The 26,058-nt window shown below is 40.6% G+C and overlaps 1 protein-coding gene across 1 annotated transcript in view; it reads left to right on the forward strand.

Annotated features, from left to right (window-relative positions):
• Positions 1-26,058, forward strand: part of LOC119740895 (ras-specific guanine nucleotide-releasing factor 2-like) — an 83,524-nt gene that overhangs the window by 51,406 nt on the left and 6,060 nt on the right. Inside the window, exons 9-22 of the mRNA XM_038216367.1 lie at positions 3,038-3,148; positions 5,375-5,492; positions 6,100-6,269; positions 11,499-11,565; positions 12,682-12,821; positions 13,892-13,977; positions 15,248-15,298; positions 19,584-19,835; positions 20,565-20,776; positions 21,492-21,698; positions 22,157-22,399; positions 23,778-23,878; positions 24,761-24,873; positions 25,765-25,932. Coding sequence (XP_038072295.1) covers positions 3,038-3,148; positions 5,375-5,492; positions 6,100-6,269; positions 11,499-11,565; positions 12,682-12,821; positions 13,892-13,977; positions 15,248-15,298; positions 19,584-19,835; positions 20,565-20,776; positions 21,492-21,698; positions 22,157-22,399; positions 23,778-23,878; positions 24,761-24,873; positions 25,765-25,932 — 2,039 coding nt within the window. The remainder of the gene's footprint in view (positions 1-3,037; positions 3,149-5,374; positions 5,493-6,099; positions 6,270-11,498; positions 11,566-12,681; positions 12,822-13,891; positions 13,978-15,247; positions 15,299-19,583; positions 19,836-20,564; positions 20,777-21,491; positions 21,699-22,156; positions 22,400-23,777; positions 23,879-24,760; positions 24,874-25,764; positions 25,933-26,058) is intronic.

Genomic DNA, 26,058 nt, shown 5'->3' on the forward strand with positions numbered 1-26,058 from the left:
AAAAGATAAGCATCACTTACTCTGCAAGAAATAAAGGAAATCACCGCATTGTACCTGTGATTACTGATAAAGGTTTCTTTACCGGACATAAGTATAAGTTAGTGGTTGCATTGCTCTGCGTGCTTGCACGCGCAACCTACATACATGTACTTGCACCAGTGAAAGGCAGTTCATTTGCAAAGCAGTGCAATGTGAAGTATATGAGGTACCGAGGGTATTTTATATGCAATGTATGAGGTCAACAGTCATTTACATTGTATATAGACTAGACACGTGACAGTTTTAGACCTATAAAATTACAGTTTCAAAGACATACGGTAATATAACAAATATATTTCTTGACGTTGCAAGAAAATTTACATAAAGTCAATGTAATTTAACCTGTGATTTCTGAGAGCTTTCATGTTTAAAATAAGAATCTCTGTCATGAACTTGCGGGAAAGGCGTTACATATCTGACTGTGCTGTGCATTGCTCAGTTGTACAAAACTTATCAGGATATGCCATGCAGAATATGAGTGACTTGAATGATGTCACTTCCAGTTTTACAAAAAATTGCTACCATTTGATTGTTCTTGATTAAAATGACAGTTTACGTGACACGATATACGTGTAATAAATAATATAATGACCAATTCTTGTTTAGTGCCAAATCCGTCAAAAATTGATGCTCAAGGCGCTTCACAGAAATACAAATAAGCCAGTTAAAATTTTAAAACAATCTAAAATTATCCAATAAAAACCTTAAAAGAAAAAATAAGGAGACTTTTCGGAGAAGAAGGATAGAATTCAAATCTTATTCATTTTTATTTTAAATGCGAAAATATTATTTACTAGTACAATTTATAATGGATGTTCACAGACATTGTGCAACAAATTTGGCTAGTCTAACAGATAGAATTTCATTGCAAGGCTGCAGAAAAATTATAGCAAATGACATAAACATAAGCACATGTATCGTATTCTTTCCTGCCAAACAAGACAAATTGGGAAGGTATTATCAACGCATGTTAAGGGCATATAAAACCATTTGCATTTATCCCAAAAGTAACCTACCAATTTATTATCAAAAAGCTAACTTGGACTAAACACCCCGTGAAATTATTCCGTCTGGCTTGCTGTCATTTAGAAGAAATCAAGAAATGTAGGTGATTTCCAACGATCAGTTAATTGACTGATTTTTGGAAATATAGAGTGCTATGGACTACATCGTGTTTCGTGAGCCTGGTTTTCACTGTTGTTTCAAAAAGTGTAATATCCACTGAGCTGAAACTTTAACAGTTTAGGTTTTGAATATTCTCCTTTGGAATTTGAGTGGTGTTATTAATGATCCTTTACATGCCTTTAAAATTAACGATGCAGTCGTACATGTACGTACATGTTACTTAATACATGTGAAACAATAATGACGGCCAAACCACCTGGAAATTTTATTGTACAAGAGAACTGGTGCAGATGTTTCAAGTACACAAAAGTCATTGGTGCAGACAGCACAGTATCAGTCAAAACATTTGCGAATGTTGCCGCAAATATTATGTCATTTCAAGACTTTTTTAAATATCCTGACTGGGATGATTTGTTTCCATGTCATTCCTCTCACAATCCTGCAGTATTTTACCCCTATGTTTTTGCCAGTATCCACATCTCAACTTGGCCCATTTATATTATCAAATGGATTGACTTCCTCTTAATCCTCAAAGCCTTCACTCACATGGGATTAAAAAGGTGTTCAAATGCCAGATGTCAGTCACAACAATGGTCTATAGCAATCCAGGATATTTTTGTAGGTGTACAATATTAGTCATCCAAGTGCGAGCAGAACGCAGAATAATTTAGTGCGTCTGTGTCCTATATGTCACTCAACCTTGTGTCATATAAATCATCGGGTGCACCACGAAGTGACGTATCGTCTATGGACTTTGTGCACACGATACATCACTTCGTGGTGAGACTGACGAAATGGAACACAGACCTACTCCATTTTTCTTGTTCCATGAGCTCTAGTGGGACAACAAATTTATCTTCAAGCAAACTTGAAGCGAACAGGCATGTTGCTCACGAATTTTCAGCGGTTTTCCTTTTACTCTTGGTGCAGGAGGAATGATGCACGCATCTTAGAATAATGCCATACGCGGAGTGCGATATGGACCGTGGTAAATGTACTGGTATATGGGACAGTACGTACTACACTGTTGTTGCCATGGATTGACCAATCAGGATCGAGAATTCAAGTTTGCTTCAAGATAATACATTGTACATTACATTGATTGGCGATCTAGGGACTGCCCCTTAGAAAGGTCTTATATTCCCTGCAAACTGTATACATACCAGTACATGTACATTGCTATCAAAAACTGCCATCACAGAAACCACCTGTCACATGAATAGTCCACCAAAGAATAGAATAGAATACTAACGGTGAACAATTTAAGACAGCCTTGGCATTAAACAAACCTTGCAACAGTCCAGGTTACACACTGAGTATACAGTGTTTATACGTCGGTGAAGGGCAAAACCTAATATTAAGTCAAAAATTTGATGGTACACACTCACAGTTATATCAACTGCAACTTAGATCTTGTCTTGGACACTGTCATTTTGTTGGTCTGGAATGTGTCAAGTTAGTAAAAACACGAATGAGATATCACTTATATCGCTCAAAAACCATGCAGCACATTAGATATGTAGGGTGTGCCCCACATTTACATGTATGTATACAAGCAAGTGAAAATAAACGTGTGAAACGTTTTAGTCCCAAGATTTCATTTGCTTGTCATTGTTAGAAGTTAGATTAGGTTTTTGATTTTTTTTGTAAGGATAGCAAGTAAATGAATAACAAAAACGTGTCCTCGCTTTTTACTGGAGAATTAACAACTCATTCATTAAAATTTAAAAAAATCCTTAAATTGTTCAACCTGTCAGCGGAAGTGTGTAATGATATTTGCTCAATCCCAATCTTAAGTACACAGCACTAATCAAATTTGTTCGCTGTCTCTCTTTGTTTTCTTTCCCTGTTCTTGTCTATGACATGTGCCTAGGTGCCAAGATATATCATTACACTACACGAGCTGCTGGCCCACACGCCGCACGACCACGTCGAGCGGAAGAGCCTGGAATATGCAAAGAACAAATTGGAGGAACTCTCCAGGGTGAGCCGGTGCATCTTAGGAACGAGGCCCCGTGACTCAGCCGGGGTGCTCTAGTGATATCTCTTTCTGCCTTTCTCCAATTTTTTTTTTTCTTTGCATAAATATTGCATGGATATTTCTTCTTTTTTATGGCTTGAAATTTTCTTATTCCCCAAATATATTGTATTTTTGTACAAAGTGAACGCTTGCCATTTGTTATCACTCTGCAAACAGTTTGACATTTTTTTTATTTTTTTTTTGCTGTATCTTTTTTAAGCTTAGGGTTTTGCTTTATAAATAGTGCAACTATTGGTTTGTACAAATAAATATTTTTAAAAAAAAGTACAAAAAAAAAACCAGAAAAAAATGTAGAAGTCAATATAATGTAAAACTTAAGTTTCCTTTCTTATTTATTTTTTCATTTTAAAGCATTTAAAAGTCTGGCAGCTCATGACTAAGTTTGTGAATTTTTCTTCAATTCATTTTTAATTTCCTTCTAAAATCCACACATACACCATGTTTATTTCACTATTTTATTAGATTTTATATACATGTAGACTTTATCAACATGTGGATCAGCCTTTTAATTTAGGGCCCAAAGTGTGACATTTTTCCTGCCCCTGTTAACTTGGTACTTTGTAATTTGCCATTCAGGTATCATCAAGAAAGACTTCAAACAATTTTTTTAGGGGGGGGGTACATGTACTAAAGTGGTTTGCTATTCATAATCACTGTTGGAGGATGACTGCATCAGAATTATAAAATCATATCAGATGTAACAAGTACAGGAAAAAAAGTGCACCCCCAATTTCTAGAATGGCCTCATATACATGTAGCTCCCTTTATTGTAAAACGTATGGAAATATGCATTCAATTCTTGCAAGGGGAACTGTTCTTGTAAGTGGCTCCCCGATAGAGTTATTTTCCAGGTACGCAGCACTCCTGCAATTTTTCCTACTCCTGGATATTGCCGAGAGCTCGTGCTCATGAAATCTCCCCGAGATTTGAACGAATTCCTCTGTGGCCTGCGTGAAGAGTCTTGCCAGTCATCCGGCAATTTCCGGTGCAAGCATAATATTTTAAATGCCTCGCAGGTGGCTATCATATGGCGGGACTCTGATATGATGGATTTGAGGAGAGCATGGCGGGGAACCGGTGGACCGCAGGGCAAGGGGAATGTGATAGGGTAGATTGGGGACCAGTGACGGGATGGGAAAGATATGGCTCCAATTACACCAGGGTCTCAAGATAATAGAGCCAAAAAAAGAAGAAGATAAAACCAAATACAGAAGTCTTTAGTCAGACAACATAAAAAATGGATTGGGGATAGAAATGGGAGTGCGAGATGGCATACTTTTGAAGAATAATTTTCTCGGAAGTGAAAAGGAATGGATTGGCAACAAAATAGGCGCAGTGAATAGGGACAGCTGACCAGGTATTTGTGCGGCGAGATGGGGGAGATAGATCCTTGTTGCCTGTGGTCTTCTTTAGCGTGCAGCTTACATATATAGTAGCTGTTATAACAGGGTGTCTGCTCGATGTATATAGAAGAGATCTGACAACCGATAGTGTTGCATGTACTGTACATGTGTACTCCTCTTTTGAGAAATCAAAAAGGAAGTTATTTTTAAGGATATGAGTCCTACAATTACAGGGTTCTGTGGTTTTTATTAAATTGCAGAACACGTATTGGCATCAGGGACATTTTGTTTTAAACCTCAAATAGTTAATCCACTAGAGCAGCTGATACGATTGGGTGCTGTTTGTAAATTAAAAAAAACAGTCAGTATTGGTGAGGGTATAAAACAAAGTATAGTATGGGGTGATCAGGATGGAAAGTCTATACTTGTTCCCCTAGGTGTTGGCATTGGAAACAAGTTTGTTGATGTTTAAAACAAAGAAGAGCAAATATTGACCTTTTTTCCTCAAATAAAAGATTACTTTTGTTTTACTATATGTACGTCGTACAATTTCAGTAACTTCTTTTTTGTATTTCAGTAAAATGAAATGCAATCAACGTAAATGCAACAGTTGTTGAATTGTTGAATGTATTTTCGTCCACGTCATTCCAGTGTATTGAGCACCGTTATATTTATTTAGCAAAAATATTTGGCAGGGCACATGAAGATGAATTGACCAGTCAAAATGTTACACGTGCTCATGAATATGTATGAGGTGTGTTGATTTTAATAGAAACTGAGTTGTTGTTGTCATAATAACCTGTTGGAAAATTGTTCTTATTTTAAGATTATGCACGATGAGGTATCGGAGACTGAGAGCATCCGTAAGAATCTTTCTATTGAGAGGATGATCGTGGAAGGATGTGAGATATTGCTGGATGTACAACAGATGTTCGTCCGACAAGGTAAGTCCTTCAAACAGCCCCTTGGTTTATGCCATGTTGCAGTACCATACAAAGTTTGTGTAAACATTTTAACTATATAATTATGCCAGCATCTAAGAGCAAGTTTCAAGTCTCTGCACTAATAGTGAACTGATGGTCACAACACCATCACAAAACATATTGGTCCTTGCTCCATGCTGAACAGTGAGACACATGTGCTCCACCATTGTATAACCAGTTATATGTGATGTACCTCGTTAGTCTGGTTCTGACTAGTCCGACAACAGTCGACTAGCTTAGGTTTTAGCAAAGATGGCCAAAAAGTGATTAACCATAGTTCTCGCTCAAGCTGCTTTAATATGAGGGCAACTTAGTTAGAGTTGGAAGTAGGATTAAAATGGCTTGCCCATGGACACAACATACCAGTATAGCCCCTGAAGGATTTGAACTTCGGACCCTCTGATCAAGAGTCATAACTCCTGGCCACATTTCCCCACAGGCTTTATTCATTTGAAAGTCAGTCACATTACAACCTTTAGAATGTCTGACAGTGGAAAGTACATAAGCAAATTCGGTTCTACCCAAGTTGAGTATGTTTTGACTTGCATATATGTCTGGTCCCCTGAAGGTACACTGACACAGGTCATGCAGGAGAGGACCAGGGTCAGCCGCACCAGACTAGGGTCGCTGGGGGCAAAGGTGGAGACCCGTAAGGAGGGGGTCAGGCAGTGTTTTCTCTTCACCAAGCATCTGCTCATCACCACCAGGACCTCTGGGGGGAAGCTTCATTTGGCTAAGGTAATAATAATAATAATAATAATAATTACCGGGAATGGGTCATTAGGGAGACTTTCCCATAGACTTGTGCACAAAATTTTTCCAAATTAAATGTGCCCTAACCCAATATTCCCTTGTCCTTTTTCCACGAATTTCGGTATTTTTACTAATTAGACCACGAGCAACAAATATAACCTAATTGCGACAGCAAAATTTTGCCTCTAAAGGGGGGCTGCGCCATAAGGGAGACAGTTGTGTGTCTCCCTAAAAGCCGGTGTCTCCCTATTATTGAAGAAATTACGATAACGGGTCTCCCTAATAGTACATTTAGTAATATAATTATTACCCTGGATTGGACATTTGGGAGACATCCCCATAGACCTGTGCACAAAATATTTCAAACTTAAATGTGCCCTAACCCAATTTTCCCTTGTCCTTTTTCTATGAATTTCGGTATGTTTACTAATTAGACCACAAGCAACAAATATAATCTAATTGCGACGGTAAAATTTTGCCTCTAAAGGGGGGTTGTGACATTAGGGAAACATGAAAATGTCTCCCTAATGACCAATGTCTCCCATCGTGCAAAGAAATTACGATAATGTGCCTCCTCAGTGGTACCTTTACACGTATAATAATGCGCTTGGGGAGAATGCAACCAAAGACAGGTAAATGAAGTATATGAACATACATGTATGAGACCCATTATGTAGCACCTTTTTGCTAGGTGCTGCGGCGCTTAATTGCTGCCACTGCCAGAAGCACCGGGACAAGCCCCTTGTCTTAGTGACAAGTGTTACTGGGTTCTTTAACATGCATTACACAGCACACGGGACCTGCGGCTTTACATCCCATCCGAAGGACGAAGCAATAATGGTAAAGTGCCTTGCTCAGGAGCACAAGCACCATGTTCCCAGGGTCAGGATTCGAACTCATGTACCACGGCACACAAGTCGAACACCGTAACCATTGACCACTGGGCCCCAGCAGGATCTCTAAGAAATTTAAAGTTGGTGTTGTTTATTTGGAAGCAAGAGGAGGACTTTTTTGCTTTGCAAGGCCTGTTTCACTGTTAAGAAATAAAGACGGAGTTGGTTGGGACTTACGAGTGTCATCACAACATTTTTGTTCCCCACAAACCAATCAAACGACTGAAGTGTGGTTCTCACAACTCCGGAACAAATATGCGTAAAGAATTGTGGTGTTGGTGTATCCGTTTCCTTCTATTACTTGACAGGAGTGATTTTGCTACAGTGCTCTAGTGCAGAGATGAAATTTTTCCGATTTTAATTGTAATGCCGCTTTTTTAAATCTCAGTCCAACATTCTGATTTTTCTGATGTTCTTTTCCCCGCAAAAGCTGTTTTTTTAAATTAAAATTTCAACAAATTTAATGAAAACGACACATGTGTATTGCTAATTTTAATCTCTTTCACCAGTTGTCAATGGACAGTTTATATGGTAGAAGCACATAAGCAAGCTCTGATTGGAGTATAAAATGGCTGGAAATAAGTTTAAGGATTAACCTACCGGTATATCCGTCTGAAACTACGTACAGAGCTTCGAGGCTGTTTGTATGTAGAGATCGACTGCAGTAAAATCCACATATTGCATTATTTTCAGAGGTTTCAGATTTAATATTACAAAAATCAATGCTTTAAAAATCATGATGATAATTTTGGGGATGGAGAAGCGGGCATAAAAATATTAATTCAGTGACAGTCGTTGGAAGAAAAAGACTACTTTTGATGCTAATTTTGTATATCATTATGAGGAAAAAAGTTGACAAGGACATTGCAAGTCTGTATACAAATGTACGGCTGAGAAAGTGGAAGGAAAAACTTTCTGCGACTGATCAAACAATAGGAGGGTTTTACGAATAATACCAATCTGAAAATTTGGGACTCTCAATATGTGTATGAAAGTCCCCAAACTTAAGTTAGTAATAACATGCAACACAAGACATGCAAGAAAATAGACTGGCGAATGAAACAACCAGTCCAACACCCCTTTTACACTGCATCGATCAGCTGTCTCGAAAGAAACATCTGGGGTCAATTTCACGGCGCTGCTAAGCACAAAAATTTGCTTAGCACAAAAAAAAGTCTGGCTCATAAAAGCAGGTTACCAGACAAAACTCCACGTGATTTATATTGCTTGTGATTGGTATTCAGCTGCTGTTTGCTTAGCATGAAAATCACATGGAGCTTTGGCTGGTAACCTGCTTTTATAAGCCAGACTTTTTTTGTGCTAAGCAAATTTTTGTGCTTAGCAGCGCCGTGAAATTGGGCCTGGTACCTATCTCTATTTCTTCACATTCTCTATAGTCATGCCACCCGACAACTGAAGGGTCAATCTTTACAAACAGTCGGACGTGTACCAGTCTGGTCTTAGGCTTTGAATTGAAATCACTTGGCTTCACTCTCTGGTGCAAAATGTTGAAGGAAAGTCTCCTTTAAAAATTGAATTGAGACTTCAAACTTGGCGGGTGAAATACTGAGGACCGTGTCTATGCCATGCCTGTTAAATATTGTGGAGAATTTTGTCGGCTGAAGAGTGAGTAAAGTTAGGCTGAATTTATTTTGCATGTTTGTCTGCCCTCAAGGTCCCAGTCTGATGAAATACCTGATTTTAAGGCTGTCGGGCCTTTGCAGTGATCCATACCTCAAATTCACATCAATATGGATGGCTAGGTGTAAAGTGTGAATGGCATAATATCACACTACATAGAGATGTGCCTCATTCCAGCAGTGCCCGTCTTGATTTATTAAGATGGTATTGGCATCACCTCAGTTGATGTCTGACAAGTTGTAATTGAGCTCATCTATATTCAATAATGCGGGATAATCAATCCTATGTGAGTCAGGGAACTCATTACTTACATGTACATGTATAGCTTGAGGGATATGGGTAAAAAAAAAAACACTGCAAATTTGTGCCAAACTGGAAAGAAATATATTAACCCTAACCGCCCAACCCTTTAAAGTCTAACTGCATGTTTTGTGAAAATCTGTTTGAGTGAGTACTGCACTAATTAACTGATTGTGCTTTACATGGTTTCAGGCATACCACCTTAATCAGAGTTCAACAGTTTGGGTGATGTGGAGTTTACCGTATGTGTTGGGTTTTTTATTGTTATTATTTATTTCTGGTAATGAAACCAAAGATTCCTCAAAAGTGCCCTAGGCACTGTAGCTTGCAAGCCTGAAGAAACCTGTAGAGAGTAGACAGTGAGAAGAAACTACAGTTTTAGAGGTGGGAGGAAAACCCCAGAAGAATATTCTGGGGAAAACCCACAGAATCAGGTAGGGACTGAAAACCCAACCCACATGTTGGCCCAGGCAGGAGTGAAGAAACTTCCTTGTAAATCGCTCAGGGGGTTAGGGTTAATGAAAGTGTAATTTAAAATAAGGATGTTTCATTCTGCGAGATTCTGTGAATTTTTGTGTGAACCAAACCAATTTAAGAAGAGAATATTGCATGTTGCATATTGTACAATGTATGTTACTGCTTAAATTTTGTTTCTTTACCAAGCTTTGGGGATGTGATTTTTTTGGGAAGGGGATATTATCCTTCTATTTGACCTGCACTGTAGGCATGCTCAGTCCTGGCATAGCAGTGCGCAGAGCGGGAATTTTTTATTTGCAGAATATTTAGTAGCTGCTGAACATGATCCTATGATATTGAATTAAGACACATGCCGTGTGTCGGTGGTTGCCATGGATTTGCGCTACTCCGTCACTCCGTTGCCTTAGCGATCCCGAGGGTGCCTTGCAAATTCCACTTTTTCCCAGAAATATATTTTTTTCTTCATACCTAGGAATGGGAAATCCAGTTAAGCCAGGAGAAGTCCTCATGTTTATTTGGGAATTTGTTTAAAGATGCTATTTCCTTATTAAGTATTTCCTTAATTAAGTAAGCTATTTCCTTATTCCTAATTAAGTAAATGAACATTTAATTTTAAAGGTGAACAAAGAAATTGACTGGAGCAGGGTTTGAACCTGTGACCTCCAGAAAATGACATTTTGTGATAAATTGATATGATTTGAACCTGCAACCCCTGAAAAAAGAAATATTTTTGTTAATTTAATATGATTGTGTAAATGTAGCCGAAAAGGGTTCCAGTGGATTTGTAAATTGTCGAGATTAATTTTCTTCTATAAAAATAGCCCCATGCCTGCAAAATTACATGTACATGTACCCGCCTTCTTTTCTTGTTTAAACATCACAAGTCATCAGCCATTTAGTTTCAAGCAAGGAAAAACCACCTTTTTTGTTTAAATAATTTCCTGATGTTTTTACTTTGTCTTTCCTAATTGCTGATCACCATAATACCCAGGATTTAGCAAAACAAGCTGGATAAAAAGTAGTGAGTTTCTCTGGTACCACTACTGTCCCTGTAACGTTTGATGATATGTTTTTATCAATATTGTAGAATGAATATGTTCAAATGCCACCAATGCATATCCTGCACTTTGATGACGGAACCATCAGTGCAAAACAGATACTCTTTTACTTAAAGTATCCTCCAGCTCATTGGATGTGACCCCTGAGTCCTGACAATAGGCTTTCATGCTCGAAGCAGATATATCTTCATCCAAGATTGATGTGAAATGTACAGGCAGCGCACAGTTCCGTTTTCCATCCAAGGACATTGTACTACTCCCAGTTAGCATTGTTGATTCTCAGTAATGTGCCACTTGCTCTTCCATTGACCTTTCTGCCTTGAATATACTGTAATTACATAGGAGAAATGACAATAGCAGCCTTACTCTTGAACATTTATTATGAGGAAAACTGCTCATTAGGGTGGGCTAAAAAAATTCATTTGGCATTTACAATGCAGCCACACTTAACCCTAGTCACTCAGCAAATTATTTTTTCCTCATAAATTGATCAGTTTTAAAGGATATTGTAGACTGATGTACATTAATCTGCAGTAGACAGTCATTTGACAAATCAGAAATAAATGAATGTGACTTAAATTATAAATCACTTTAATTATGGGCTGTTTATCCAAAACAGATGTGCACAGCTTATTTCTCCAGGTTTTGTGGGATCAACAGATCAGGCCTTGCATTGGGTGGGAAAGATGAAACGCCTCAAATCACCCCGTAGCGAATGATCGGAGTGATACAGTAATTTGATTTCTCCAAGAATGACAAACAGAAATTAACAAGGTTTAAAGTGTCACAGTATAACTGTGTTATAGTACTGTCCAATCCCTTGGAAATTTTGTGTTGATTTGCAGGTTGGAGGCAAGATCCCACTGATAGACACAGCCATTGTGGAGGATTTTGACCCATTTGATGATGAACGTGAGTAGAAATATCTTGGTTTTCTGGCCATTTCCTGAAAATGTGAAAACTACTTCTGGATGTTTGAGAGCTATTGTTGTATTTTGGGAGGAGTTCTAGAGTTAGTTATGCAACTCCCATATTTATGTCCCTCAAATCTTCGTATTTTGTAACCACTTTGTAAATAGAGACATGAAAAATAAAGCTTTAAAGTGTTTTCATTGACGTCGTCCTGGAGACAAATGTCAGCTTGCTGCACCTAATAAACCTTATTTTAGTGACCTTTTGGTGGCACTTTTCTTACTATTGAGTGGAGGATAAAGTTGCGCTGAGTCACATGCGCAAAAAGTCTTTACAGTAGTATAGATTTTCCAAAAGTTCACCATCTTGAAATCAGGCGCATGAGTATACACAAGATTGTGCACACCCAACCCATGTGTCATACACTTGCCACACATATACATGTATAAGTGTGTATTTGCCTGCAATCGGGAACCCCCTATTGTCCCTCTTTTGTTTGTACTTCTTAGGAAGACCTCCCATATGTTTTGTACACAGCCAAATTGGGGACCTCTCGGGAATTGGGGACCCTATTGTCCTCTATTGTTCAACGTCCCTAATTGAATGCAGAAACAAACTCACACACTCAGGAGTTAAATGGAAAAGTAAGGTAGCACTTTAAATGACTAACTAGAGTGAAAGTGTGCATTTATAAACTTTCGTAGCTAAGTAAGATTTGAGGCTTTGCATGGTGGAGATACTAAATAATGAAAGGTTTGCGGAAACACCATGTGCGAATAATTTCTCAACTAAGAGAATGGTTCTGAAAAGAACCAGTGGTATAAACTCGACGTTCCGGTCAGTATGCTCTGACCCTCTTCAGGAGAGTGCCACAATTACTTCATCATAGCTACAACTACTTCATCAGATGCAACAAAGAGGGGCATCGTCATAAAAGGTTTATATCGGGGTACATGTACAGTCAAAACAGAGGGTGGTGATCAATCAGTTATCAGTGGCGTAGTTGTGACAAAAAGCCACGATCCCTACTAAGGCCTAGTTGAGTATAAGCATATTAACACTAGTAACACTCTCAAATGCAGGCCATGATTGTCTCTTTTTTCCCTTGACACACAGCCTCCCAGCAAACCCAGTCGGATTATGACAATCTGGACTTCAAGCTGATCGTAGATTCTAAGAGTGGCCCTCCGCTAGTCATCACCCTGGTAGCGCCTACCCACCAGGACAAGGCCGCCTGGACCAGTGATATCAGTCAGGTACCATTCTCTCAAACACAAATTCATGAATACCTAAGACAGTTTACGCATTCCTATTAGTCGAGGGCCCGTCACGTGGCCGGTCTTTAACGGATGATAAAGACATGGCTGGCTGGTCTTAAACACTTTTCTAGTGTCACATGAAATCTGGACTCCCATGAAATCTGGTGCCTTTTAACGTTTCATTGGTTGAACGTTCACATTCCTCACATATTCATGCGCAATACTACCAGTGAATCGGTATTTCATGGTCCGAAATTCACACTACACCAGCCCAGCTGCGTTTTGCGTGACATCGCGCAGTACGCGCGACGCGCACGCCAGTGTCCTTATAAGGTAACGAGTTGTGGAGGGGTATTCCATATTATAGTCAGAGGGGTGTTTCATAAAACATGAAGTAAAATTGTTGAACAAAACGGTTGGCAACGTCTAGTTTTTGACTTGTTTTGATTTTTGGACCAAAAAGATTTGGTTTTTTTGACCGAAAAGGTATTTAAGAATGGGAATAAATATGTGTTCGGTCGGTATCACTCTGTCTAAGACCGGTGATGGGAGTCTGGATGGGTGAAAATTACCCATCCAGACTCCCACCTGTCTTAAACAGAGTGTTATAATACCTCCCGAACACACATTTATTCCCTTAGTAATACTTAGCGAAGTTGTTGCTAACAAAAACTCGCAGTGAACCAGCCACAATCAATGTAACATCCCGCAGTGTTTTGGCTGGTAACTTAGTTTTGTGTCAGTGAAATTGGCTTAGCTTATATTGACCCTTGCCCATTATACAACTGGTGTCTGCTGTTGTGTGGTCCGTGGGGTTTTGCAACCCCGAGTGTTTTAAAAGACCTATGGACCACATCACAGCAGACAACCTTTATTGTTACACCATGGTAATACTCTGTAAGGAGTGCATAAGAATGATAAAATCATGGATGTCAGATGTAACAGGGGCATCAAAAAGTGGACCCCCAATTTATAGAATGTCCCATACACGTGTGTCTAAATTCACCTTCAAGGATCACTCTATAGTCTCATTTTATTCATATCTCTGTCTGTTAATTTGTATACAGTGCATTGACAACTTACACTACAATGGTTTACTGGATCCGTCATTGGAAGAGAGCAGTTCCTCCATCCACCTGCCACAGTGCATCAAGTAAGTTGCTGTGTTGTAGTCGAGTCCATCACAAGTCCCCGCAGTCCCTGCAAGACCATCACAAGACCATCACAAGTCCATCACAAGTCCATCACAAGTCCATCACAAGTCCATCACAAGTTCATCAGTCTCAAGTCAAGTCACTAGCTATTCAACTGAACTGTCACAAAAGCATTCCTTTGTCATTGTTCACCCCATTACTTGTGACTGGACTTGTGAAAGGACTTGTGAAAGGACTTGTGACTGGACTTGTGACTGAATTTGTGACTGGACTTGTGACTGGACTTGTGACTGGACTTGTGAAAGGACTCGTGACTGGACTTGTGACTGGACTTGTGACTGGACTTGTGACTGGACTTGTGACTGGACTCGTGACTGGACTCGTGACTGGACTTGTGACTAGACTTGTGACTGGACTTGTGACTGGACTTGTGACTGGACTTGTGAAATGAGTTGTAAAAGGACTTGTGATGGACTCGCTTACAACACTGGTGAGTTGGGCCAATGTTGTAAGAATTACCCTGGAATTATATTGTAGTTTACATGTTATTTTTAACCCCTTATAAGACAAGGAGGGGCTATAGCTGTGGCCACTATTTCCTCACTGGAATGCAGTTGCCAGCTGTGGTATGCCGTGGCACACGGCTAGTGGGTAGTTCCACAGCTGCTGCTTTTGTGCAGTCCCGCTACCACACAAAGGCTGTGCAGTCATGCGGGTCAATTCCTCCATGTATGGAGGAATGCCCCCATTACACCCCGTCCTCAAGGGGTTAATAGCCAATGCAAAACAATTTCATGATAAGCTTTAGAGTCAAGACACATATAGGATCAACAGGTGTTGAGCTGTGTGACTATGGGCTCCGTGTGCAAGTACCCCCTCAGCAGTAAGAAGAGGAGAGTTGGGGGAGACCACTGGGAGAGACTTTTGAAAGCATTGCCAATGACGCCTGATGCCCACGCGAAGATGGCTTTCAGTCAGTGCACAGTCGTGCGTACTTCGCGCCATGCACGCACGAAACAGTACATGCACGCAGTGCGTCCCATCCATGGGGCTCTAGAAATAGAGGGACCCCATAAAGACAAAAGATGGCAAAGTAAGTATTGTTTGTTCAAGCCGTCTTGAAAGAGAAGTGAACAAATGAAAAATACATTCTTGGATCTACGTTTAGGAGGTAAATGATTTTTAGACTGGGTGGTAAAAAACTACATGTAATAATGAAACCCATTAACTGCAAGATTTTGTTCCTTTTTTTTTTCATGCAATAAATAGTACAGGCCGCCACAATTCACAAAGCAGCCCATGTACTGCTACATGCACGAGGTACAACATTTCCTATCAGACTCTTGGGCATTGTAGTTATTTATCTTTCATTTATTAATTTTTGTGGTTTCTTTTTTTGCATGGGCCATGGGATTTTGGTTCAGCATGCCATGCATATTATCGATCAACTTTCTCTCAAGCCCTAGCTTCTGGTGTAAAGTACTGGTGATTCTTGTGAAATCTACAAATGCCACTGTTTTCAAGCTATATGCCCCTCTTCGAGGTTTGTATTGTTGGAAGAAATGCAAATTTAGTATGAGGGAAATTTTCAATCAAGATTGTGCATTCCTTAAAGGTAGAGTAGATCATTTGCAGCTATCCAAAACGTAACTGACCAAATTATTGTGAAAAAAGCAGTTTGGTTTGAAGATAGAAATGGTTTTAAAATCCCTGTGAAATTATTCCTTCCGGCATGCTATCATTTTGAAAAAAAACAAGAAAAGGTCATTTCCAAAGATGAGTCAAGTGACACATTTTTGGAAATTAGTTTGTAGTTGGTTTGTAATTCGGCGAATCCGTGTATGGCTGCGCGCAATCGTTGACACAATGCACATGTGCGCGCGCGGTTGCTATGATTCGTCGGATCAGTGAGTGAAATCGCGTAGCTGCAATCGACTGATTGCAATTCAAAACATGCTTCGGCAACTTTTGAATTAAATCAAGATCCTAGAGTATTGGTTTCTCGGAATATGTTCGGCATTCACAGAGCTAAAACTCCACCCGGTTAGTTGTTAAGCACCTGTCTTCGGATTTTGAGCACTTTTGTTGCTTCAAGAAACGAATGCACAAATGACAAATGATCTACTCTACCTATAAACACAAATACAGAATATGATGCACATTAAGACCAGTTCATACCGGTACTTACATAAATTGCAACCTTTCCTGCAAGTACATGTACCGGTAGCTTGACACCTGGCGCGTGCAGCAGTGCACAAGCACCATTAAACTGCTCTGAATTGTTGGTTCCCTATGATAATCTGCAGTTACAAGGCCCATATCAACTGAAAAAAAATCTGCCGTTTGCAAATTGTGAGTAGGATATTTGGGATTGATGCTCTGTGGAATTTACACCAGATGTGTTTGGGCTTCACTCTCTCTCTCTCTCTCTCTAGAAGTTCTAGATTGTTTCTAACTTCGTTGCTAATACTGGAGCCTTTTGTGGAAATGGATCTTTCTGCTTGTGACTTCGTTTGGAAAAGGACACAAAAACTATGACAGTTCTATTTAAGCAGTTTGTCGAGTGAAGAGATAATTGCAGTTAGTGAGGCTGAACAGGCCAAAGCAGCATGCACTCAAAAATCTTTTCAGAGTGGGTTCTGGTGTCTCTGTGACACAAATATTTTTTTTTTACCTTTGAAACCAATTTTCCTCAGTTAAAACATTCCCCAGTTTAAACATGGTCTCAACAGATGAAAATGAAAAAAAAAACCTCCAATTTTTTGCTTCATAAAGGTTTGGGTTGTGTCTTTCCTCTATGCATGTGCATTCTGGCCAGTGTTGTAGTCGACTGTTACAGAATGAGTATTGAAGAAACACTCAATAATGAGTCCAAGTAGTTGTTTTTAGGCCCCCCCCCCCCAAAAAAAGTCTTCGGTTTCTGGTATGGAGCTTGCCCCAAAAAGTGGTGCGCGATGCGCTTGTTTGTTTTTGTTTTTGTTTTACTTTTTTTCCCTTCAAATGTTGGCTGATGACCGCAAATGGTGCCCGACTAAATTTAGTCAAAATATATGGGAGCTCAGAGAGGCCACATAAAGCTTATACTCGATCGTAACCCCATCTAAAAACACGTTAAAATTGTGCAACATCAAGATTCCAGTCAAACCAGTGAGTTTGGCTGTTTTGAGACATCATCTTACATTGAAAAAAAAAAGTTTAATATTGCCGACGCGCATGATTACAGTGATGCCCGCGCATACCAGAAACCAGAGCCTTTTTTTTTTTTGGCCTAATGCTTATGTCTTATTCAAGTGCATTTTGATCACGTAATGGGAACATAAAAGGGCTCCAATGCGAGTATAAACTGAGTACTACAACACTGTCTATTCCTTCCTCCATGGAACTACCTGGGAATCATGGTGCCTTGCTTCTTGTTGCATGGTGCTTAGAATCTTTCTTTAAAAAAAAACGATTAAAGGGCTATCCAAAATGCACAAAAGCTGGGTCATTGCTTTTTAGTATTTAATGGTATCTCTGCAGTTTTGCACTTATTTACTTTGTGTAATTGTGTCAGTGATTTGCCGACTTTTGAGTTAAAGGTAATCATGGTAATATACAACATTTGCAGACATCAAAAAACAAAATAACAAATTGCTATTTTACTTACCTTACTTGACTGTTAGTGAATAATAGTCTCAAGCATCCTGTGAAATCATGGCACATGGTGTGCTGTCATTTTCAAGAAAAGTGGAAATTTTGTATCAATTTCCAACAATGGTCGGCTGACCATGGTTTTTAATATTTTCGAACAGTACCACCGTATCTGACATAATTTCTTCGGAGCAATTTCTAACCCATGAAGGTCAACAGACAAATCCTAATTCCAAATTATGGCCGAAAAGAAGAAAAGGACACTACAGAACATCTTGCCAACTGTGGTGTTGTGAGGAGGAACAAAATACTGAACAAATAAAAGCATGTGTTACTAATAAAAGCACATGCTAAAAAAAACCCCACAAATTGTTTTGATGGTTGAATTGTGAGATAAATTGTATTGCCACTACTTATTTGCAGTGTTTACATACATTTGCATTGAGTTCGGCTCATGACTAGAGCGACATCTGAAATCAAGTCGCTCCTGAGTCGTTCTGAATAACTCTGTCAGTCGATCTTTCGCCATCTGACGCGTCACTTCTTATTGTTTCAGACGTCAGTCAGACTGTTCATCTAATAGTTCAAATCTTGACTTTAATTTGGCTTGGCGTGACTCTAGAACACCAGACCGTCTGAATCGGGGCTGAGTTGTTGGACTGTAGTCTTATGGGGATTGTGGGCTTCACTTGACCAGAAAGAATGTCCTTGGGTCTTTCCCTCCGTGTGTGATAACGGTTGTTTTAACATGCTCTGTGGATGTTCATGAATGAAAACAAAGTTCATACATTTATGTGGAATTGCTCATCGTTTCTTTGGATTACTCCAGAAATGAGGTGTTGAGTTGTACAAAATCATAGTCTGTAGTCCGTCAGAAATTCATTGCCCATTAGCAGAAATAATGATCGCTAGATGGAAATTATTGGAAAATATATGGAGGGTGATAACCAGAAAGTAATGAACACAAGAATTATTTATACAATTTATACTATACCGGTGGGTGTCTTGGACCTATAAACTCTTTTGAGTTTTAATTACAATTGCCTTATATTGTCGGTTATTTTTGGTAGGCAATCTTGTCACACATTCGCGGACCATATATTGTGCTTAATTTTTGCCATTTGATAGCATTGCATCCATAAAGCATAAAGCTACATAATTGCAGCGGTGCATAGCATCCAGTCAACATTACCAATGGTGGCACACTTAGTGGTGGCAAACATGGTGCACATGTAGGCTGTGGCATCTTTGGAATAAGGTTCTGTAGTTGCAATTCACTGTAAATGGTTGTTTGGGATGTCAGTTTTCTTTGGCAATGGACAATGGACTATATTGACACAAAAGTTTGTACCAACATTTTCCTGGTGCCAGCTGGATGAAGCTGTTAAGCATAGAAATATTTTCTCAGCCAAAACAGGTCACCAGCCAAAAATGCCATATAATATACATGTATAACATGTGACTGGTTCCCATCTTGGCCCAATTTCGTAGCGCTGCTTAGCAGTTAGCAGAAAAGTGGTGCTTACTATAGAAAAAAATCACGCTACTGCTTAAGCACTAGCTATTTCTTGGCGTGGATGTGCTAATGGTTGCCCTAGCATGGAGGTTAATATTGTTTCGTCGCTGATTTAAGCAACTTTTTTGCGCCGGGGTTAAGTGTGCTTTTGCTGTGCTTACTGAGTATGGTCTCTATGAAATAGATGGAGGCTTGGTAAGCACAAACTCGGTTGCTAAGCATTGCTATGAAATTGGGCCCTGGTTTTTGGTAAGCAAATAAATTTGTCATCAAGCAGTTTTTTCAGCTTAGCTGCAGCTCCATGGAATTGGTCGCTGGGTCTTATCATCATCTCGTCAATTTCTAACATTCAGAAATTAGAAATTGCCAATCAATCAAGGCTAACAATACCATTATTCCAATTGCTCTGCAAAAGAAATACTGGAGATAATCAAACTTTTTATCTGTTTGGCATCTCAGGTCTGATTCTCGTCTCTTCAAGGATGACCACGACATCCGCTTCAGCAAGATCCTGAACTCTTGCAAGGTGCCGCAGATCCGCTACGCCACCCTGGAGCGTCTTCTTGAGCGACTGACAGACCTGCGGTTCCTGAGCATCGACTTCCTCAACACATTCCTGCTGACCTACGCCGTCTTCACCTCCTGGCAGGATATACTGGACACTCTCAAACGGGTGTATCGCAACCCAGACACTGTCGAGAGCCTCTTAAAGTGAGTAACTGTATTAATATTATCATTTATTTCTGTTAATAAAACAAAGGATTCCTTAAAGTTGCTGTAGGTGCTGTAGCTTGCAAGCTTGAATACACCTGTTGGGAGACAATTTAAGCAATGTTTTGTTGTAGAGGTGGGAGGAAACCGAAGAGAATGTTCTGGGGAAACCCATGGAATCGGGTTGAGACTGAAAACCCAACCCAGTGGACTTGGGCAGGTTATAGGGAGAGTCTTCATAACCACAGCTTTATCTCTGGTTTTTAGCTTCATTTCTGGCTTCAGAATCGTTTAGAAGACTTTTACCCTTGAGCGGCCTCCGAGGCGCAGCAGAATGCAACAGGTGTGAAGGTCTTTGGGAAATGGTTGCATGGGGTCATTAACACAAGAGCTTGAACTGCCAATAATTCTGAGACAATGGTCGCTAGTCCCGTCAAACAGTTGTATCCTGTTGGCGTGTGCAGCCATAGACTCCGAGACCTGTTTCAGATTGGCATTCCAGAGTTGCGGATAATCAAACAGTATTGGGGCCGACCTTAAGTCAGACCAATAACATTTGATATAAATAAGATATGGACTTTAACTCTGATAGAGTTCAACTCTAGGTATATAGTTAAATGTATTCAACAAAACTATCAATGACTTAGCAGCAAATAGTTTCAATATACTGGTGAAGAAGAATATTGAGAAATGTGAAATTGAACATGATGAAATCCTTGTTATTTTTAGTGTGAATCCGCCATCCAGCCCTAAGCTGATGGACACTAGCCAGCCAGCCAGTAGCCCACCGCCGGTCAGCCCCAGTGTGGCTCGGTCCACCAGGCACAGTATCACCGTCACCTCACCAGTCACTGCCGTCGACGGGACGTGCACTAATAGGGAGTTTATGGACACCACCACCAATGCACGAATGCACCCTTTCCGAAGGAGCTTCAAAAAGGGTAGGGCTTTAGTAAAGCATACCAGGCGTGTGTATTGCTGCTTGTTTCCTTGGCATGAAACAACTAGTAACATTTCTGTTCGTGGATGGGATACCTTTCAAATGCTAGTCGCTCCCCATCTTAAGCCCCATATTTGTACTCCTGGATATTTTGGGTTAAGTGGCTTGCCAAAGTTTGGAAGCTATTTTCTTTTTTAACTAAATTTTGTTGTCTAAACAATAGAAAAATTAGAAGATGTCTTACGTTTCCCTGAGCACTCTAGTGGGGTGCTGTGGTCCAATGGTTACGGTGTTTGACTCGTGTGCCGTGGTACATGGGTTCGAATCCTGACCGTGGGAACATGGTGCTTGTGCTCTTGAGCAAGGCACTTTACCATTATTGCTTCGTCCTTTGGATGGGACTTAAAGCCGTAAGTCCCGTGTGTTGAGTAATGCACGTTAAAGAACCCAGTAACACTTATCGCTAAGAGAAGGGGTTTGCCCCGGTGTTTCTGGCAGTGGCTGCAATATGCGCCGCAGCACCTTGTAAACCCTTATAAGGTGCTACATAATGGGTCTCATATTTTCTCATAAACTTTATTTACCTTTCTTTAATAATAGACATATCTCCAGCGCCTTGAGTACCTAATAGTTGGTAGATACGTGCGCTATATAAGACTCCGATATTATTATTACCCACTTGCAGTGTGTTATACTCAATGTCTCTGTTTCCACAGCATCAGAAAAGTCCAGTCAGGAGAGTGACACCCCAACCACAGACCTGACCACACCCCCGGCCTCCCCGCCCTTCACTAACGCCCTGACCCCACCCACCAGTCCACGCATCATGGAGCCGACAACCAGAGGGCTGTCTCCCAAGCGGATGTTGTCCACTAGCCATTCTGCACCCAACATAGCGGCTCTGGCAAAAGGCATCAAATCAGGTAGGCTATAAACCTTCTCACGGAGTCATGCCTCCTAACCATGTTGAAATCAACAAGTGTCTGATTGAAGCACAGTTCAACAAGGCATTCCATTCCACTTACACCGGGATTTTTCTTCCCAGATAGAGCCTCTTAATTGACCAGGGTTGGATTTTAACTGTGCAGGGAGCCAGGCTCGTGTAGAAGCCATATTGGATTCTTCCTAGTTCGAAAGGGGTTCCCGAAATCTCGGGGTTTGACGTAGGTCCAACATGGAGTACTGGATAGTGTAAAAGGACCTTAACAGTTCCTTGTGGGTGCACATTGTACAACTGAAGTAATTTACAATACAGACAAATAAGGAGATATGTCTTTCTATGTTACAAACATAGATGGCCACAGATGAGACGCACTGTGTCGCCTTTCGTTGACCCTGACTGTCCCCCCTTATCTACTTTTTTCCCTCTGTTTGCACACAGCCGAGGTGTCCGTCCCAACCTCTCCCCGCAGCTCCGTGGGTTCCCATTTCCAGTTCAGCAGCTCGCCGCCCAGCAACACAGTCTCAGCCGGCGTGGTGGTGACCTCATCGCGCCAGTCCACTCGCCGGTCAAGCTCCTCTTCGGCCAGCGCGGCCTTCGCTGCAGCCACCGCTGGGTGCAGCAACCCTAAGGACGTGATCATGGAAGACAAATCCAGAGAAAGACGGACTAGAGCATTAAGGAGTAAGTCAAGAGTCAAAATCAAATCATCACAAGCCGTGTTTCAAGTCAGATGACAAGCTTTAAAAAAAAAACGGTTTTAGGCTTTGCTTGTTTGAAAGTGCAAACCTGAGACATGTGTTTCTGGGAAGAACACTGCTTTGATTGTCATTAGGAAACTTGAATAGTGACCAAGAGATTACGTTGCAATTGCACTGTTCAGTCCCTGTTCCTTGTGACAAGACTTGTGTTTACATCTTCTTGAATCCTTTGCTGTGCAGGGAACTGATGGGTTATTGTTTGTATTTATACTCTCAAGGGGAAGCTAGCCCATGTGGTTGGGCTCCTTTCCAAATCATGCAAACTCTTACAAATCTAGAAGTTGATTTTGAAGAATCCAGCAGCTGATTTCACGAAACTGTACGCAACTCTGCTTGCGCCACAATTTATTGCGTTAAGTTGCGCGACATTACACACTGCGCAATATTTCAGTTATGACACATTCACGAAAGTTTCATTATGCGTAAGTCAGCAACTTGGGCAATAAATTATGTCGTAAGTTGTGGCGTAGCTACTGAAAATGACATATTTTACCAGCAAACCGTGGTCGTGGTGAAGCCTGTCATTGCACAACTTATCTAGGTTAATACAAGACACTCACAGCTTTGTGTTCGAAGTAAATGAATTGCTAGTTTACTTGTGACAGAGTTTTTAGAGTTGCCACAGGATTCCAAAGAAAGTCGGACAACATTGTTTTCAAAATGGTGGGCTGAGGTGATTCAACGACTGTTTCATGAATGAACAAAATCATACACAAACAGCCGTCGTAAATGCTGTTATTTTCCTCGTCCAAGAGCTTAGATTATTTTAAACGTTGCGCAGAGCTTCGTGAAATTGATCATAAGTTTATTGCGCAGCTGTGCAATAAGTCCTATGCATGGCGTAAGTTATGACTGTTTCGTGAAATTGGCTGCAGGAGGGTTGTGGTTTAACTATTTCTGTACCACCCAAAATTGCCTTGCCTGTTACTCCCAAAACACTAATCTGATTTTGAAACAATGGTGATGGTTGTGGTAACCCTTCTGGGACACTACCATCTGCAAGTGCCTTTTGTAAACCTCTGAGCACGTCACTAAAGACGAGTGCATTGTGCGAGATACCAAAGCCAGATTTGGAATGTCCCAGTAATGGTGGAAAGCCAGACCAGTAACAGTGGGCAACGTGGATCGGTTCTTTTCCGCCCAAAACTGCCCCAGCACTGTATTTTTATGGATTCACCTGGAAGCAAAATACAAAGTAACACAACGTAGAACAGGTGAAACAGGAGTAGCTTTATCTGCAACACTTCTGGCATGTCTGGAAGCATCCTGATATTATGATTGTTCTCTTTCGTCTTGGCCAGGAGGCAAACTGCAGAGCTGTCTGAGCAAGGAAGTCATCAGCTCAGCGGCTACAGTCAGGGTCATCAACGTCATCCGGCACTGGGTCTCCAAGTTCAGTCAGGTGAGTATCATGTGATGATCATGTGACGATTGGCTGACAGCAAATAGCCTTTGTCTCTTTGACTTGTGTACATTCTTGATCTTATGTCCAAATTCCTAGCCTGTTCAAGACTCCTGATGAGGCCCATGAAAAATAAAACCCATTGAACATGCAGAACATGTGTACAACCTATAAATGAAGTGGTGCTGTTTATATGGTGATTGCCAAACCAATGTTATTAATATATACTGCTGGAAGATTCCAAAATAGGGCTTTGCATCGGAACCGTTGGTGTCAGGAACCGGCTCCAGATTACGGGATAGGGTACCTGTAACCAACTTTACAAATTACTTAATAAATTCTCTGACAATGAAAGGGAACGGTTTTGAAAGTCATTTGTGGGAAATTTTCAAAAAGAAAACCAGGCCACATGGGAAAACTAAACATATTTCACGCTTATGACGCTTGCGAAAGTTGCAGTTTACTCCGTAACGCTGTAAAACTCACTGTACATATACCTTGATGTGTTGATGCACCGATGTTCATGTAGTATTGTTATTGTCCCACCTTTATGAACAACCTGAACAGCAACTTCCCAGATTTGAATAATCAACGGGTACCTAGGTACCTATGTCTTTTTCAATCAGGTACCTGGTCCCCGTACTACCCGTAAATGCACACCCTATTCCGAAGGCTAATTCATTATTCTTGTGTGTTAAATAAAATAAAGGATTAGACTGGAGTCGGATTTGAATCTACAACCAACAGAACACCACATCTGCACTCTACCAACCGAGTTACGTTCACTCTATATGTTGGCAGTCTCCCAAATTGCCAATGTCTTTGCTCAAGTCTTTATGACTGTAGTGGTTTACAGGGTTTGTTTATTTTTTTTGTGTTCAGGATTTTGAGTCAAAGAGTGAGCTCCGGAATGCAATCGTAGAATTCTTGGAGGAGATTGTGTCCAACACCAACCTCCTGCCAACGGAACACAAAGGAGCAGCCAATATCCTCAGGTTGGACATTGGAAATGTCTTGATTCAGATCTTCCCAAACACTTGGCAAACGCTTTCACTGTCAGTACTGTCTTGAGAGCTTGTAAGAAAAAAATCACAAGTTTGCTCAGGCGGACTCAAACCAACAATCTCCTGCTTACTAGTGCAGACATCTTAACCGAGATGTCTTAACCCTCCTGCTATCTAAACAGTCACAGACAGTCAAAAAATCAATCCTCTGCCCCTGCCATGCCTTTTACACAGGCTAGTCACCAACAGTCAGATCATATTTTAAGCAAGCAATGTGACCAGTCAAATTCAGTCAACAGACAAAAACAGGCAAATGGTAGGTACAGTTGGCTTATCAGTCACCTACAGTCAAAGCATAGCTTTATCAAGTTACACAAACAGTCCCAGCCAGTCAATCCTGCTTTATGTAGGCTGGGAGCTCTTAACTGTTGAAAACAGTCACTTGATTGGTTTTGACTGAAAGGACAACTTGTCACAGAATATAGGTTTGCATAGGAGGGTTAATGCATTCCGACCTCGAGTCATCTAAGCCTACCCACTTGATCATAAATCATCGGCAGTAAATTCATCGACCAGAATTTCTTTAATACACGTGAAAAACATAACTGCCAACAACAGTAGAACGTTGCTACAATGAACATTTATGTACAGTTATATTGAGCATAGACATCCAAATATAGCTGTAAAGAACACCGGCTGTAACAAACAATTGTTTGTGGTGACCACTTCGTTTATTATCTTGAAGGTCTGTATGCATACATTTTTTCAAACTATGTCCAGCAAACTGTAAGACCCTTCTAATTACTGGAGAAAGAAAAATATGCCATGTTTTGTCAGACCACATCGCTATTGACGTACATTGTCTGGTTGCCTGTCCCACAGACAGCTGATGTCAGAGGAGTCCACCATCTCCCCAACCGTTGAGGAGCTGATTGGTTTCACTCCTAGCCATCCTACCTCAGATACCTCCTTTGAAGTCTTCAATGTCTTGGAACTTGCCGAGCAACTGACCTACGTTGAGCACAAGATCCTCAGGGCTGTCCCACCTTGGTATGTAACACCCCCCCCCCCCTCCCCCCCGGACAAAAAAGACACTAAGTGGTTCAATTTTCATGCAGTTGTCATTTTAGGAAAATGTTATTAGACATGGTGCATGTGAGTAGTCTCAAGCGGCTG

This window comes from Patiria miniata, unplaced genomic scaffold (assembly GCF_015706575.1).
Source record: "Patiria miniata isolate m_02_andy unplaced genomic scaffold, ASM1570657v1 HiC_scaffold_5, whole genome shotgun sequence".
NCBI lineage: Eukaryota > Metazoa > Echinodermata > Asteroidea > Valvatida > Asterinidae > Patiria > Patiria miniata.